The sequence below is a fragment of the Phaethon aethereus genome (assembly GCF_964289735.1).
Source record: "Phaethon aethereus genome assembly, chromosome: 4".
NCBI classification, from domain to species: Eukaryota; Metazoa; Chordata; class Aves; order Phaethontiformes; family Phaethontidae; genus Phaethon; species Phaethon aethereus.
The window spans coordinates 66,569,510-66,587,592 of record NC_138578.1 but is presented as its reverse complement, the minus strand read 5'-3'; the positions used below and the strand labels follow the sequence as shown (position 1 = coordinate 66,587,592).

The window sequence follows — 18,083 nt, the reverse complement described above, 5'->3', positions numbered from 1 at the left end:
GTCATTGAATGCTCTTCTTGTGGGACAACAAGGTTTATTTTTAGATATTTATTTATCATTATCTGGTAGACAACATATGCTAAAAGGGAAGAAAATAGAAGTTAGCAACATGTTTCTACAGATGCAAGATGTATCAGCAAAAGCAATAAATAAAAAACATTTGAAAGCAGGCATTTTCTTATTAGGTGAATGCTTTTTATTTAGTTCTTACTAGTTCTTACAGCTGAACTCACATAAACATTAACATTTCAAATAGCAGAAGATTAGTGAGTGTATGAAATACGCAGTTAATGCTGCAGATATGGGTGTAAAACGTATTTAATTCTCTGTGACAATAGAAAGGATATGAACGTGACAGCCATTGTTTGGCGTTTTATGAGCTTCACAGGAATGGCACTGCGGAAGGCAATCAGCTGCTTTGTGGAAGTGGGTACAGAAAGCAATAGCAGCTTTCCAAAGGGATGGAGAAGACCCCACGTAAAAAAGACCCAACATGGAGACGAGGCAGGGGCAGAGATGACGAAGAGAGACTGGGGAGAGGGGAAGGATTAGGATGGACCAGAGTTGCTAGTCCATGTCTGATCAGCTTCTGTTCTCAGGGTGTTTTAATAATTTGAAAAGAAGAAAATAAACTCTCGGGAACAAAAAAAGCTTTCTAAAATGGACTTGGCAACATTGGTATGCTCAGTAAATTAGTGATGAGAAAAGTTTCATTATAGCATTGTAGATTTTATGTGTGGTTTTGAAAGTCATTATGCTAAAAGAAAATTATAAGCAGAACTTAAAATTAGACATGTATGTGCTTTTTTTTTCTCTAGTATTCTTGCTTATGTCTTAAGTCATAGCACTCACACAACTTGCTATCAGGAACTGGTTTTATCCAAAAAATTCAGACTGCTTCAGTATATCTGTTAAGAGGGACATCATAAGTTAATGATATACTGGTTGTGAAATATTGTCTAACTTTCTGTTTGGATTATATATGCAGTGGATATCTTTACCTTAACACAATCGAGCTAAGTCATGTACCTTTTATAGCTTAAAAAATATATATCATGCCAGTTGTTCTTCGTGGTGTGTGTCTGATCATTTTATATCATGGTCATAACCAGTGGAAGATCATCTAAAACATAAAGACGGTAGTATCTTTCAAAGACAATAATTTATAAAACGAGGAAATATTTCTCCTCTCCCACCCACAAAATTCCCTTCCCCCAAACCGAAACCAACTAATTAGTTCAGTGCAAACAGAGTAATCTCTCTGGTAAGATTACTTACTTCACCCTTCACTAAGGTAGTGGTCATGGTGACTCATTAAAGGAAGTCCAAAAGTTTTCGGGTGTACTACAACTGCTGCCAGTCTAGTGGAAGAAATCTGCCTTTCAGTTTGTGTAGGACAAGATTTGCTCAAGTGCTTTCTCTACTGTTAAATGATTTTCCTTTGTGTATAATATGGATGATTTAGAAGAAGCTGTGTCAGCACTGATTTATACATTGACAGCTAAGGATAATAAGATATGGGCAAACATACAGCTCACCCTTTCACAGATTAACCTGCAGACTGCATTAGGCAAATTTGATGGCATTAAAAGATTTTTCCAATTTGTCTGGAAACAATTTCTCGTTTGTATTGTGTCAAGGGTAACATTTCATGCCATTGTACTAATTTAAATAGCTTTGATAAATTGTTCAAGAGGTTAGAGAATGGTACTGTGTATATATTTTACCTCTTTAAAATAAAAAGGCTATTAACTTAATTGTTAAATGAAATTCATTAGTAAAAATTGAAGAGGCCTGAGAAAGTAGGCTTAAAGATTCTAACGCTGCAGCACCGGTGCTGTATCATTGCACCAAAATGATTAAAGATCATATTCAGGACATTATAGTTTGCATTTAGCTTTCAGTACACAGAAACACAGACACTGTTATAGTTAGGATAATACTTTATTCCTGTGTAGTAGTAATTCAGATGAAAAATATGGATGAAACTAGAACTTTATAGAAGTTGGTACATTACACTCAACAGTGGGTGTGATGATTTATTAATAAAGTAAAATGTTATCATAGATTCAGAAGAATCACAGAAAATGTTGTAGTAAAAGCCTCATTAGCCCTGCTAGCTAATATATAATTGAAGACAGAAGGGCAGAGTTCATTTGTATTTTGTTCATTTTCTCAGTATTGTTCACACACATTTACTCATATATATTTTCTGACAAGTTACCAGCTTGGAGAAGATCTTCTGGTTGTTTAAAGTGACGTTATATCATCTTTGCTTTGCAAGTCGTGCCCCAAAATGCATAAGACATGTGGCAATATTTGTAGGGAAAGCTTTTATCAGCAGAGAAACTGGTATTTTCTTTTTTGCATGGTTATTAATTTCGGAAGACTTTTTTAATTGGGCAGCAGGTACCGTATCAGTGTTTTGAATTGAAAAGGTAATAATATTCTTCAGAGAAACGAATGTAAATTTTTCATAACTTAATACTTAAAGATTAATAATGTATGGGATGGATTGCTGAGTTTTATGCCCAGAATTCAAGTGCTCTGTTACAATATCCTATCCGTGTATAATTGCAGAGAGCACTAGATATGTAGGAAACCACATACTGAAGGATACGGCAGAAATACTAGTTTCATTTGGAGCAGAATTAAAGGAGATAAGTAACCAAGTATGTCAATATCTTGGACGCTATTATTTCTACATACAGAAATGTTCTAGAAGGCAATTATTCTAACCCCCCCCCAGCCCCGCACCCCCTCCCAGTCCAGGCATGCACGCACGCAGAGGGACCCCTCGAAGTGGTGTCTCTCGCCGGTCGCTGCCGCGGCGGCTGGAATTAACATGCAGCTGGGCTGCTCTGATAAATGGATTCTGTTAGGTCACCGAGGGGATGCGTGTGACATTAAGTGATTTACCGTCCTTTACCTTAATGAAATTGTTTCAGCAAGATGACGCTGAGAGCTTTTAATGGATAGCTTTTCTTGATGTAATGAAATTGCATTCCTTTGGCATTTAATATAAGGCGCAGTTATTATTTACTGGAGCTTTCCCAGCGCTGCTGCTGCGCGCAGGCAGTTGGGAGGAAAAGGGGGTTTCTGTGGCAGCACCCCGGCCGGCATGCCGTGTGACAGGCTGGGCCGTACCAGCGCGTTCGCCAGCGCGTTTCGGTTCGCGTGGCCTAGCTCTGCCGGCCCCTCAGGAGGCTTTCCCTGCACCCAACGCTGCCAGCGCTCGTCTCCCTTACAAATGCCTTCCTAATCTGTTTAACAGGCAACTGGATTACAACCAGATCAGCTGTATTGAAGATGGGGCGTTTAGGGCTCTGCGCGACCTGGAAGTGCTGTAAGTATTCCTGTATCTGTTACTTGTAGCAAGAGCTCAGTATCTGGGGAGTACTAATGTAAAAGCTTATCTGCGAGCTGCAGCCTGGTGTCAGGATGGTCTAGTGAAAAGGTGTCTTAAAATAATCCGCTGCCGATGTGCTATAAAATGGTAAAAAGATGTGGAGAGGCAGAGATATTCCTTTACTCTGCAAGACAGCCATTAAACACAATTAAAAAAAAAAAAAAAAAGCAGATGGCAGATACTGTAAGAAAAGAATACGTTTCCTTTTAAAATGCGGGGGCAGTATCAATGAATCCAACTAATTTTGTAAATTATCTATCACTGTTGAAGTGCTGAATATTATCAGGATTGCCTTTGTTGTATACTCTGGCATCAATTCGATCTTTCAGACGCGGTTTAAGGAACGATGTACTATATGTATCTGGCAATCTGGATGTTTTCAAAGAGGCACTTTTCTATCAAACACTACTGTTATGTGTTAAGATATTTAGCATGTCCACATTAAGTGCTTTTTTTAAAACATTTTAAATTTTCTATGTATAACTATATACGTGTGTAGAAAAATATCTTTTTTACGTCACCGAAGGTTAGTATTGCAATATTCTTTTGCATTCTTATTCTCGGTGTCTCAAAGTGGCCATCAGTGAGGTTAAAGGTAACAAAATTATCATCAGTGACCCCTGACCTGAACATAGTCCCTGTAATGAGCAAAGTGCCTCAGTTCCCAAGGAATCTGAGGCATGGGACACATACCTGAAATATTTGCTCTGTCAGTCAAAAAATGTCACATTTGTTCAGGGCTTTCGACAGTAAGCAGAATGAAAGACTTTGTGTATCAGTCAGTTACTTCATGTTAGTTTGAATCACACTTGGTAAATCACAACAACTTGAGGGGGGTGAGGGAGGTTTTTTTTGTTGTGGCGTTTGGGGGTTTTTTTCTTTTTTTAAGATTCTGAAGCTTCTTTGTCAATAGACAGTGTCTGTATGTCCAAGAAACTAAAGAATATGTGAGCTGCTGGTGGTAAAGTTGGGGTTTTTTATTAAGCAATAGTTGGACTTACTTACGAGTGAACGAACCTGACAGCTAAATTTGATTTTTTTTGTTACTTTGTAATCATAGAATAACAAACCTATTGTTAACTTTCTGGTATAAAGCCATGTAAAATGTACGTTAGGTTCAATATTATATCTAATTGTGAAGTTGATGAATTGTTGGTTGTCTGTCAGTAAACCTGATGTTCTGTGAGATTTTTATCTTTGGAACTCATATGTATGACAGAATAACTTTTCCGGTGATGGCTTAATCTGGTTATTATGTTTTTTAATACAAGCCTTTCTTTACAAGTGAGTGTATTAAATGTATATTTAAAAAAAATACATATTTCCTGTATTTTTTAATGCTTGCAATTTTTAGTGTTCTGAAAAGGTCATCCTTGACAGTTGAAGTCAGTGGTAAAATTTTCAAATTTATTTCAATGAATGCAAAAAAAGGAAAAAAACATTGTTAAAATAATAGTTTGCTGAAAGAGTAGGTGGTTAGAATTTTGTGAGCGAATATACATAGGGTATTAGCATTCCAATATACAACTAAGTGTTCACTATTTTGAATTACATTATATGATAAGCAATGATGTAGTGATTAAGTTTTTAAAAATTGAGATAGTTATTTCAAAAGTACTGAAGATTTTGTATCTAATTCAGCTTCCTTTCTAATATGGCTTAAAAAATGAAAGATATGTAGATCAGACCATACTATATATGCACTGAGTAGCAAAAAAGACTACGTATTTTGTTTTTATTTGGAGTTAATTATTCTATCTAAGCACAGAATGTGGATAATTACTTCAAAATACAAGTGTATGATAAAGCTTTTAAATAGGTTGTAATCTTGTTTAGTGGCAGTTTGAAATGTTTACCAAGGTAGCAGGTCTTATATACTGGTTAAATAATTGCAGAATGTTAGAGGCTGTTAGTGTTAAAGATACAAAATCAATCTGAAACCTGGACAATTCTGAAAGATGAAAGCAATTATAGGTATAATCCTCCCTGTGAATTTCTGTGAAGTTTTAGTTTTCCTTTTTCTCTTTCTTTTTTTTTTTTTTTTTTTTTTAGAGGAAATCTGCTGTACTGGGGAAACAGACTATGGGAAAATATATAGTTCTGTCATATAAAAATAATTAAAGTATCTAAGAAATGAAAAAAAGGTCTTACTGTCATCACAGTCTTTTCAATAGTACATAACACTTAGGTAAAAGTATTGAGCCAACTTTTTTTTAATTACATCTCTGTAATGAAGTCAAGTGTTTTCATCATTAGATAGAAATAGTTATGAAAATTATTTAATTCCTTATGTATCCCTTACATCCACGCCTGATACTTTTCTGTACCCTTGCAGAAAGAAATTAAAAATAGCAAGGCAAACATTAAACAACTGAAATTGAAAATTAAAACATTTGTAGATACATTTTCTTTAAACAGCTAACAGGTATGTAAATATGCACTGATTTCCATTCCCTTCATTGAAGAGATATGATTTTTAAACCTTCTAAGAAGTTATGCAGGAAGAACTATGGGAGCTGTCATTTGCCATGTGGATGTTGTAAGAAAATCCTGCTAAGATTTACTGATTGTCATTTTTTCATTAAGACACCTTTTGCAATATACCCACATGGCCATTTTTTGTTGTTTCATTTTTGTTCTGTTTTGAAAAAGGGCATGATTGTCCCTGTTACTTCTTCTTTTATTATTCTACTCTTTGTTTATGTAGCTCTATGAGCACACAGGGGAGATCCCCTATGCACAGTGAGGAAAACATTTAGGACATGGAATGAGTAAGCACACAAAGGTAAAATGCAGCACATTGTACCAGTAATTAATTGTTTGGTTAATGTGGAGGTGTATAGCCTGATTCTGTTCGGGGTGCTGTGAATTTACCTCTCTCTGTTTCAGGATCAGATAGTACTTAAAAATTTATTCAAAATGAGCACAAATTACACCTTGTCATTAAAAAAAAAAAAAAAGAAAAAGTAAAACGCTTTTTCTTTCAAAAGGGAAAAAAGGTTTGGTCAGTGGGAACTATTATTTATTAGTGCCATAGTTATGTGTTTAATATCCCAGAGCACATTCTCCATTCTACTCAGATGAGTAATCTCTAAGTCAAAACTGTAAATTCTATCGCTTGTTTCCTTGCTCTGGAGTCGAGCTTGTTTGCATTTTATTTGCAGCCTAAAGACAATATTTAATTGCAGGATTGTTCATAAAGTTTCATTATATTTACAAACTACACTTACCGAGTATGACAGGTCTGAGCTAGCCAACAGTTGGGTAAGATTTGTTCCTAGTCCCTATGTCAAGTTCCAGACACCTTGTCTAAAATTTAAATTATTAGTTTGCTACAGTATTAAAAATCCTAACTCCTTCAAATTGTACAGCAGAAACTCCCATATTATTCATGCAGCTCTGGATCATCTATAGCAACTCTGTTCCATGTAAAATCTAATTGCAGCCCAGAGTTAATCTTTTCCTAAAATTCTTGAAAAAACAGTCAGATTTTGTACTTTTATCTTCTGTGAAAAAATACAGGCTCTCACAAGTTAGAAAGAGAAAACAGAGTCCTAGTATCAAGGCATTTTCACCAAGAACTCTTTTTTTACATCAGGATGACAAGCTTAGCTTGAATGCCATAGATTTTCTCAACATTGGTGGAAGCTTCATTGGAGTAAATCATAGATTACTGGGACCTCAAATTAGTTAGGATTGCTAATGCAATGGTCAAACCATACTGTTTTACCAGGGACTGAACAGGGAGGAAAAGTATGTCTAAATGCACATTTTTTTCCTAATACCCATCCCTAAAAAGGATACACCATGATCTTCATTAACTGTGAATTTTCTAGAAGTGTAATAAATGTGACATATCTGTAACATGTTAATATGCTTCTTCTTGACTTCACAGCACTCTCAACAATAACAACATCACTCGACTGTCTGTGGCAAGTTTCAACCATATGCCCAAACTCAGAACATTGTAAGTAGTCCCACTGAAACTGGCTGCCATCTTTATCAGTCCAGTATATCATTTTTAGCTCTGTCAAGTTTTGTCAGTGGTCTATGAACATGTATACAGGCAAAGAAAGCATAAGCTCAATTAAAAAAATATTGAGGTATCATGAGGTTGACAAGTGTGAAGTCTGTGTGTATGACAGCTAATTCTGAAAAGTAAAGCTTACGAGTGACCCCAAAGCTCATACTTGTGGCTCAGGAGATAAAGAAGTAGTTGCATCTTTTTCCATCAGCTTTTTTAGGATGTGGGATTAGTAAGTCTATGAAAATGGTTTCTTGGCCTTTTCTCAACTGGGTTTTCCATAGTGCTGTATTCAGTCACAGAAAAGCTTTACCTTCTAACAAAAAAGATGAGGGCAGGGGGGATTCTTTTTTTATATTTTACAGCTGTATAGAGAAAAAAATTGTTTTTTGAAAGTCAAAAATTTTTTTTACTTTGAGGTATTGAATGGGTCACATTTCATTTAGGAACATGTAAGAATCTTTGATTGGCTGTCAGATGTGATAAATGAGTAATCTTTATGCTTTTATTACTCTACTGCTAGCAGACCTAATTAAACTAAACTGGCTCTCCAACATTCTTTGTAACATAAAATTATAGCATCATCCGGTAGTGCTATTATAATTAAAGTTGTGTCAGCATTTACAATAAGGTCCCCATTTTTAGAGGTTATGAATTTCACAGAAGACCACTTCAGGCTTCTAAACGAAAACACTGTGAAAATAGTGTGTATCCAAGTTCGTAGTTATTTCCTTTGTATGTTTATACTGAACTAAGAATATATGTATATTGTGTTGAGTGGCAAAACAGAACATGGTGAGATTTAGTCCTGAGACTCTTTAAAACAGAGTTTCCAGTGAAGTGGGAATCAAATATGAATGGGATGTTTCTATCAGAGTTCAAGAGTAGCTCTTACAGTTAAAGAACTACTTTTACAAAGAGCCCGTCCATTTTCTTTTACGTATGTTGGGTTGCACAACTGTTCTGAAATCAGTAGGGCTATTCACTCAAGCTAACATACCATTAGTAACTGAAGAAGCTTCACGCAGGTGAGTAGTTCTGTTGATTTCATAACAGAATTGTAACTATGCTTGCTTGGACAAATACAAGAGTACTTAAATAGTGCTGACCATGGGCTTTTGGTAACCTCGGTTATATTTTGAGAACAGAATTTCATTCCATTCTTTTGGGTCTGCGACTTGAAAACATGAATGTCTGTACCTCTTTCAAACCTCCAAGTTTATATTCTGAACCACAAATTACAGTGAACCGAATTAGCAACATTTACATTTTTTTGGCGGGATATTTCAGCTTTTGAAAATTTATTTTAGAACTAAAAGAAAATGGACACACAGAGTCCTAGATTATAGCTGTAATGTCCCATTTGCAGTCAGAATATGCTTGGATAACTGTATTGATTTCAGTGGCATTAGTTCTGATTTGCAATGGTATTCTTGCCTACAGCTGGCCACAGATTGTACTGAATGAGTGTGCTGTATTGTGAGCTATACTCGCAAAGCACCCACACAAGAATTAGTACAGAAAAATACATTGCCTTTAATTTCTAGTCATTTATGGGGAAAAGAAAAGTTAGTTAAAATATTTTATTTATACTGGTTACACATTTCATGTTGCTGTACAGATTTTTTTTTTAATTAATTAATTAGACCCCTTGTCTAAATTCTGATTTTCTTGCACTTCCTTTCCAGTTATTTAGTTAGGATGGAACACATCAGCTAAAAAGGACCAAAATGACATTACTCTGTTATGGATGATTCAGAGTAAGGATTTGATTTATAGCTGTGGACATCCTTTTCTGTAGTTGAAGAAAATGTAAGAGCCAGATTAAAGCAAGAGCCAGAGAAAAGTAATTTACCTAATTTAGAGAATACATTTGTCTGATATTTTATCAATGGCAAAGTGCTTTTTGCCACTAGGCAAGGAGCCATGGTCTTGTGCCGGATCCTGCCGACAGAGAGGCGACTTACTTAATTCCATAGCTTGCTGCCATTTGGTCTTTTAATTTCAGGCATTGCTTAGAACGTAGGTCCCTAGGAACCAAAAGCAGCTAATCCCCCTTTCTGTGATTAAACAAAAAGAGAGGAAATCAGAAAAGGGATGTGGAAGAAAGTGTTTTATATTGAGTTATTACTCTGTCTTGTTCAGCAGAAAATGAATATGACCTGTTAAAGAGATTTTGCAGGCTGTTTCTATAGAGACTAATAATGACCAGACTTACAGATCTATCTAATTAGAAACCAAATCTTTTATTAACTCTTTTTTTCTAACACTATATTATCACTATAGGGCAATTTACTTGAAACATTTTTGTCTTACTATTTGTACGGATGTGGACTAAGGAGTTCCACGGCAGCTTTCAAGCTCTCGTATATTTTCTTCTTTCTTTTAGACAAGAAGAAAGAAACTAGGTAGGTTATTAGGAAGCCTTCTTTTTTCTTCCAGTTAATTAGACCACAAATAAAAGTAATTTTTCTGCTTGTATAGTTTTATTTATTAGCATTTATCTCTCAGACTTTCAATGAAAGATGTGAAAAATTGATTCCTCACTAATAATTTTTATTAATAAAGTGGCATAGTTTCTTGCTGAAGGGGGGGGGCTTGGCAAATTGGTTGCTTTTCTGTTTGTTCTTCCTAACTTAAAGGCATTGACGTGTTTCTTCCCATACAGCCGTCTCCACTCCAACAACCTCTACTGCGATTGCCACCTGGCCTGGCTGTCCGACTGGCTGCGGCAGCGGCCGCGGGTCGGCCTCTACACCCAGTGCATGGGGCCGTCCCACCTCCGGGGACACAACGTAGCCGAGGTCCAAAAACGGGAGTTTGTCTGCAGTGGTAAGGGAAACAGATTGGCTCACCGAGTCCTGTTTTAAAATGCACCTGCTAACAGCTCAGCTGTGATTGCTAGTGCTGCATTGTTGACTTTTGATAGTTTTTGCATTATCCAAGCATTAACGTTTATTAAAAAATAAGCTAATTATTTTTATCACTATTTTTAGCTTGGGGGGGTGGTTCCGTCCTTACAAATTTTGTGTAAATGCTGCATTCACAGAGTATATAGTAAATATAGTATATATAAGTATAGTTACGGGGGAGAGATGCGGAAAATGAAATAAAAGGTGCACTGATTAAGAACATAAGGCCTTTAGTAATAAGGAATTATCCTTTTTTAACTTTACAGGTTGTTGCTTCTTCTTGTTGTTACTTTCTGCTGTTTAAATAATATTCTGAATCCCTAAGTAACTTTCTGAATGTTATTGGTATGCTTTAGTGCATCAGGTTATTTTCTGATATGAAATGATGAAATGATTAACGGTTCATTACTAATCACATTTTCTCTATTCAATTTTTTTTTCCTTTATTCATATCTTCTAGATGAGGAAGAAGGCAAGTTTATCTTTCTTATTTAAATATTTTTAGACTCAGATTGAAAATTTTCTCTAAACTTTGACTACTGTTTCACGTTTCCTCAAAAACATTGAAAACCATCTGGAATATAGCTTTCTGTCTTCTCAGTGATTCAGCAGGATTGTTTCTGCTGGTTGATTTTCTGCAGACCCCCAGAAGCTTATTGCCAAATATGCCAAAATTTGCACACATATATGCTTTTAAAGGAGTTCTAGGGAGAGTACATTGTTCTGTCTTTATTAAACAGCCTCTGACATCAAAGTGTAAGGCACTGCCATCTTTTCATGGCAAAAGCTGGCAGTATTCTTACTGCTAATTCTGCCTTTGTGTACACTTAAAATGGCTCCTAACAAGGTCACTTCACGTAACTTACTTGTAAATGGTATTGCTGTGGAGCGCAAGTGTCAAGAACAGTTTTATAACTTGGTCATTATAATGCTGATTTTGAGGAAATGTAATAACCATGTTTTGTCCCTGTATCACTATATTTTTGTTTAATAAAAGTGGGTGAAATATCTGCTGCCTGTTAGTATACAAAGAGTAGTATATGATATTAGTTTGGGCAGCTGTTTGTACATTTGTAGCACATACAAAAATGTGAAATCAAATTATTATATTGTAAACTACTATCTCAAAAAACTAACTTTTTCAGTAATTTAAAACTTGAGCAGTTGTTATTTGATGTAGTTGGTAGGAACAGCACTGGCTGCAACTTACAGTATCAATGTACCCTTCCTATGTTAATATATGACATTAAATACAGTGAAAGAGATCTTAGATTAAGTTGTGGTTTCATAGTCAAGAAGTTTTTTTCCCTGAGAATTTCAAAACAGTCTCTAGCTTTTTTTACCTTAATTAAAAAAAGAAGAAGAGGGCTTCATGCCTTTCTAATCCCTTTACGTCTTTCTGTATCATTACAAAACAGCAATGCTCTATCATTAGACACAAGAATGAATGCAGTAATATATTATAAAATGTGCAATCTGTCTATTTGCAGGAAAATATAATAAGTTTTTTACCTCTGAAACATACCTAAATATGAAGTGATTATGTTTAAATGCAATTATAAATGCTCAGTTTAATGTATACTACAAGAAATTGGGGGTGGGGAGGAAGTTGTGTAAATTAGCCACCTGAGTGAGTGGGAGGAAGAAATCTGCTGAGCTATCACAGAAAGTAAGAGTATGAGCTCTGAAGTTGAAGCTTTTATTTATTTCTGTGTGATTGAATGAAAATGTCATAACTCCAATATTGGCTGTAAGGGATATATAACTGAAGGACTATATTCAAATAAGTATTTGCAGAACAGAACTAGCAGGACACCTTCAGTTTTTGTAGCAAAGCTCATTCATTTCTGTTGACTTGTATTATTAATACTACACAAAATTCTGAAAACTAAATAAATCAATAATAGGTTTTTAAAACCACAGAATAAATATACATGAAAAATGGATCAGACTTAGTCTTCTTTAACAATGTCATTTTGAATGCAAGTTGCTAAAGAAGTTGAAAAAGGATGTAATGCTAGCACAGTAGTTGAGCATATGTCTTTCATCTCTCAGTATTGTGTCAACAGGTTGCTATTAACTGGATATTGAAAATAATGCAGTTCAAAAGTATTGATGGGCTACAATGTTTATTTTATAACTTCTGCCTTACATTTTTCAAGGAAGTGTAAAATGTGATGTTTTCCTATTGAGGTAAACTGGACTACTGTTTGACAGTATTGTGCAATTTTAGGAGAAACTCTTTTTCCTTTGCAGGTCACCAATCCTTCATGGCTCCATCCTGCAGTGTCTTGCATTGCCCTACTGCATGCACCTGTAGTAACAACATTGTGGACTGTCGTGGGAAAGGCCTTACTGAAATCCCAACGAACCTTCCAGAAACCATTACTGAAATGTGCGTAATCTGACTTTTTTCTATGAACTTGCAGAAAACTGTTCTTTGCTACGTGTTCTTTTTTATTATTTGTATAAATTCATGCATTATACAGGGTAGGAATTTTAGAATGCACATTAAAATTCAGATATAAAAGGAATATGCAAATACATGAAAATATTTAAGAACTTTATGTTCTCTTATGAGTTAGTTCTGGATGTACTACTCACAATCCATAGTTAAAACTGCATTCTGAGTTATTTTTAAAAGAGTTCAGGAATACTTGTTTTTCTGTAACTGAGTGGCTTTTCACTGCAGGCTATAAACCCTGTTGTCTTCCAAGTTGTTCGTTGTGCTGGTTTTGTCTGGGATAGAGTTAATTTTCTTCATAGTAGCTGGTATGAGGCTGTATTTTGGATTTGTGCTGAAAACAGTGTTGATAATAGAAGCATCTTTTAGTTGCTGCTGAGTAGTGCTTACACAGAGTCAAGGCCTTTTCTGCTCCTTACCCTGTCCCAACAGTGAGTAGACTGGGGGTGCACAAGAAGCTGGGAGGGGAGACCGGCAAGACAGCTGACCCCAACTGACCAAAGGGATATGCCATACTATATGACATCATGCTCAGCAATAAAACCTGGGAGAAGAACAAAGGGGGGATGGTTGGAATTATGGCATTCGTCTTCCCAAGTAAAGTCCAGCTATAACTCAATCTGGCCACGGTCATAAAGGATAACAAAAAATGTTTTTACAAATATATTAACAACAAAAAGAGAGGCAAGGAGAGTTTCCATCCTTTATTGGATGCAGGGGTGAACTGAGGATGAGGATGAGGCTGAGGTACTTAATGCCTTCTTTGCCTCAGTCTTTAATAGCCAGACCAAGTATCCTCAGGGTATTCAGCCCCCTGAGCTGAAAGACAGGGATGGAGAGCAGAATTAACCCCCCATAATCCAGGAGGAAGCAGTTAAGGACCTGCTATGCCACCTGGACACTCACAAGTCCATGGGGCCTGATGGGATCAACCCGAGAGTACTGAGGGAACTGGCGAAAGAGCTTGCCAAGCCACTCTCCATCATTTATCAGCAGTCCTGGTTAACAGGGGAGGTCCCAGACAACTGGAGGCTTGCCAATGTGACGCCCATCTGCAGGAAGGTCTGGAAGGAGCATCCCAGGAACGACAGGCCTGTCAGCCTGACCTCGGTACTGGGGAAGATTATGGAGCAGTTCATCCTGAGGGCGCTCACAGGGCATGTGCAGGACAGCCAAGGGATCAGGCCCAGCCAGCACGGGTTCCTGAAAGGCAGGTCCTGCTTGACCAACCTGATCTCCTTCTATGACCAGGTGACCCGCCTAGTGGATGAGGGAAAGGCTGTGGATGTTGTCTACCTGGACTTTAGTAAAGCCTTTGGTAGTGTCTCCCACAGACGCTGGCTGCTCATGGCTTAGACAGGTGTACTCTTCACTGGGTAAAAAACTGGATGGGTGGCCAAGCCCAGAGAGTTGTGGTGAACGGAGTTAAATCCAGTCGGTGGCTGGTCACAAGTGGTGTTCCCCAGGTCTCAGTACTGGGGCCGGTCTTCTTTAATATCTTTATCGCTGAGGAGATCGAGTGCTCTCTCAATAGGTTTGCAGACGTCACCAAGTTAGGTGGGAGTGTTGATCTGCTGGAGGGTAGGAGGGCTCTGCAGAGGGATCTGGACAGGCTGGATCGATGGGCTGAGGTCAGTTGTATGAGGTTAAATAAGGCCAGGTGCCGGGTCCTGCACTTGGGTCACAACAACCCCATGCATCGCTACAGGCTTGGGGAGGAGTGGCTGGAGAGCTGCCCGGCAGAAAAGGACCTGGGGGTGCTGGCTGCCAGCTGGCTGAACATTAGCCATCAGTGTGTCCAGGTGGCCAAGGCAGCCAACAGCATCCTGGCCTGTATAAGCAATAGTGTGGCCAGCAGGAGTAGGGAAGTGATTGTGCCCCTGTACTTGGCACTGGTGAGGCCACACCTCGAATCCTGTGTTCAGTTTTGGGCCCCTCACTACAGGAAGGATGCTGAGGTGCTGGAGCGTGTCCAGAGAACGTCAATGAAGCTGGTGAGGGGTCTGGAGAACAATTCGTATGAGGAGTGGCTGAGGGAACTGGGGTTGTTTAGTGTGGAGAAGAGGAGGCTGAGGGGAGACCTTATCGCTCTCTACAACTACCTGAAAGGGGGCTGTGGTGAGGTGAGTGTTGGTCTCTTCTCCCAAGTAACCAGCGATAGAACAAGAGGAAATGGCCTCAAGTTGCACAAGGGGAGGTTTAGACTAGATATTAGGAAAAATTTCTTCACTGAGAGAGTGGTCAGGCATTGGAACAGGCTTCCTAGGGGAGTGGTGGAGTCACCATCACTGGAGGTGTTCAAAAACTGTAGACATGGCACTTTGGGACATGGTTTAGTGGGCATGGTGGTGTTGGGTTGACAGTTGAACTTGATGATCTTAAAGGTCTTTTCCAACCTTAATGATTCTATGATTCTACAACTACTATGCATGATGGAGACCTTCTTTCCTGGAGATGGCTGAACATCTGCCTGCTGATGGGAAGCAGTGAATGAATTCCTTATTTTGCTTTGCTTGCATGCACAATTTTTGCTCTACCTATTAAACTATCTTTGTCTCAACCCATGAGTTTTCTGACTTTTACCCTTCTGATTCTCTCCTTAGTCCCACTGGGGGAGTGAGCAAGTGGCTGTGTGGGGCTGAGCTGCCCACTGGATTAAACCATGACACTCACCTTCAGTCATTTTATTCATCAGTCTCCCTTTTAGTGAAGCGTATCTTTGTATGAAAGATCAGCAACATAAACCACTCATAATAAGTATTCTGCTGGAGTTATATCCTCAGAGGGTAGTCTGAGAAGGCAAAAGTAAGATGATTTAATGGGATCTGTGGTATAGTTGTGCTAATGCCATGTCCTTGTGGATAGAAGAGCATCCATGTTGTTAAGGTTGTGTGACATGCCATATACAGCAGAAACACTTAAAAAAAGTACAGGCATATCCTGACCGCAGAGCAGAGTTGTGGCAAAGGTGGTATGGGGCTTGTAGGCTTCAAGAGTGAGGTGGCTGAGAGGTTGTGTGGGCACAGAAGGAAAGTTACTGCTGCATTGTCTTCCCTCATTGCAGGGGAGGAGCAAAAGCAAAAGGTGAGCTTGCTGACAAGACAGGCAGGGACTCGGCAACATGAGCATCTTTTTATGCTGGGGATGGCAGAGAGTGTTTTGGAAGGGAAACTATGAGCACCACTATTCCTTTAGTGGGAAAATAGCTGTGCCTTCAGCCTGGTAAGGAGGGTCTGGCTAGAAGTAAGTGAGTATGAGGGAGTATTCAGAATAAAAACCTTTTGAACACCTTGATGAAATAAGAATTAAGAATTTCGGATAAGGGAGGTGAGGGGAACAGATGCCTGAATTGAAAGGGAAGAGGTCTCCTGTGCATACATCTATCTACCTATTGTATAGAAGATCTTCTAGAAATTTAAAAACTGTATGATTTTAAAAGATAAAGTAGAATTTTACAATTTTATGGCAATCTTATGGCTTGTTGATATTTGACCTGTGTTTTTGAACTTCACAGATTTGGAAGTACTGTGGTTTCTTCTTAGGACATGAATAATAATCATGCCTGTCAGTTCATTATTACTGCTGTTAAGACTGACCTGGCTGACCCTACCTGACCTAATTCAGCCATTTGGCTATATAATACAAACACTTTTTCTACCTTTCACCCATCTCAGAAAAAAAAAAAAAAATAAAGGGACTACTTCAGAAAACCCATGCACGGTGCCTGGGAAGGCTACACAGACTGTTTTCGTTAGTTAGCTAGTCGTATACTGGCCTTTTTACTTGCGCATGTGCACATCTGTGTGCATAGAGGAGGGGGAAAACATTAGAATACAGAAGTAGGGAGTATGTCTCAAACATTCCCCACTATATTTCTGCTGCTAACTAGTGCTACCCACTGGAGCTAGCCACTGAACGGCGATTACAGACACTGGAGACCTGACTTTTGCATCACTATTTTCTAGACCTACATAGTTTAGTGGAGGTACATGCTGTTAACATTTGTACTCCCTTGAGGGGTTTGGTGCTAGAGATTGCAAGGGTGTTAGTGAATCTTTACTTTAAGGGTCATCACTCCCAAAGAAATGATAGGATGTGGAAGTTACTAGTTGACTCTGAATTCACTGTTAAAAGAAATGAGAATTTACAGAATGGAAAGGTGTTTTCCACTAATCTGTTCACTGTACTTCCTATGTAGGAACTGCGGTTGAGTTTTAAGCATGGACTGGTATGTTCCTCAGCAGTTTACTGGGCTGGAGAGTAAAAGGAACCATATAACAATACCTCCAGCATTTGGCAAAGCATTTAACTGCAAACCGGGGCTGAATGTTTCCTGCTAGACTGGGCAGTGTTCAAATCCCAGTGAGACCTTTGCACGTTCTGAGATTCATAATCCATTAATATAGATAAACATGTGTGTGTGCTCGTATAAATATGTATAGTATATATACTGTGCTACAGTGTATATATTTTGTAGAGATACAGTGTAAACTATCTGATATATATCTGTATTGTAGCTAGTTTGTAAGTGCTGGCTAAATAAAAAGCAGATCACAGTATTTTACAAAGTTAAATAACATCATTCATGCCATAAGACATAGGAACATACATTTATTCAAAATCTAGTACAAGAACAGATAGAACATTAGAAAGCCAAACTTCAGTTTTTGTGTTAAACAGATACACACCAGTGAATGCCAGCATGATGAGAAAACTGAATGTCAGTGATTGACTTAATTTTGAGTAAAGTAGACAGAAGGATTGAGATATGATTTGGGCCAATAGTAGGCTGCACTTACCATACAATGAGAACAAAGCTTTCCAGCTGAGTGGAAGGTAAGGAGAAAAATGTACAGGAAGAGAAAGAATTAAAATAAGGCACATGAAAGGCTCTCAAACTGAAGGATGACCTGAGTTGAAGAATTAGGGTAAAGGATCTTGTGAGTATTTGATGAGAATCACATGATCTTTGCTGCTTCCTCGTCAATAGGTTGAAGTATTTTGACGAGTAAGTACATTTTAATGGTTGTATGGAGAAAGCTTTATACTATACTGCTTGCTTTAATGTGAGGAAAATAATTAGTGATAGTTCTTTTATGATTGTCATGGGTGGCAGGTATATTTACCATCTTAGCATCTAAAAGAATTAGAGAAAGGTTGAAGAATGAGTGGTTTATGGAATAAAAAAGTTTTACCGTTAATGAATTAAGGTAATTCTGCAAGACTGGATTAAACCAGCACTCCACCCTGGCCAGTGGCCCACATCAGTTGTCC

The 18,083-nt window shown here is 37.9% G+C and overlaps 1 protein-coding gene across 2 annotated transcripts in view; it reads left to right on the top strand.

Moving 5' to 3' along the window:
- SLIT2 (slit guidance ligand 2) overlaps positions 1–18,083 on the top strand; it is a 277,451-nt gene that overhangs the window by 168,459 nt on the left and 90,909 nt on the right. For both annotated transcript variants that reach the window (XM_081999585.1, XM_081999584.1), the window contains exons 6-9: positions 3,275–3,346; positions 7,305–7,376; positions 10,102–10,265; positions 12,602–12,740. In XM_081999585.1, the coding sequence (XP_081855711.1) occupies positions 3,275–3,346; positions 7,305–7,376; positions 10,102–10,265; positions 12,602–12,740 (447 nt within the window). The remainder of the gene's footprint in view (positions 1–3,274; positions 3,347–7,304; positions 7,377–10,101; positions 10,266–12,601; positions 12,741–18,083) is intronic.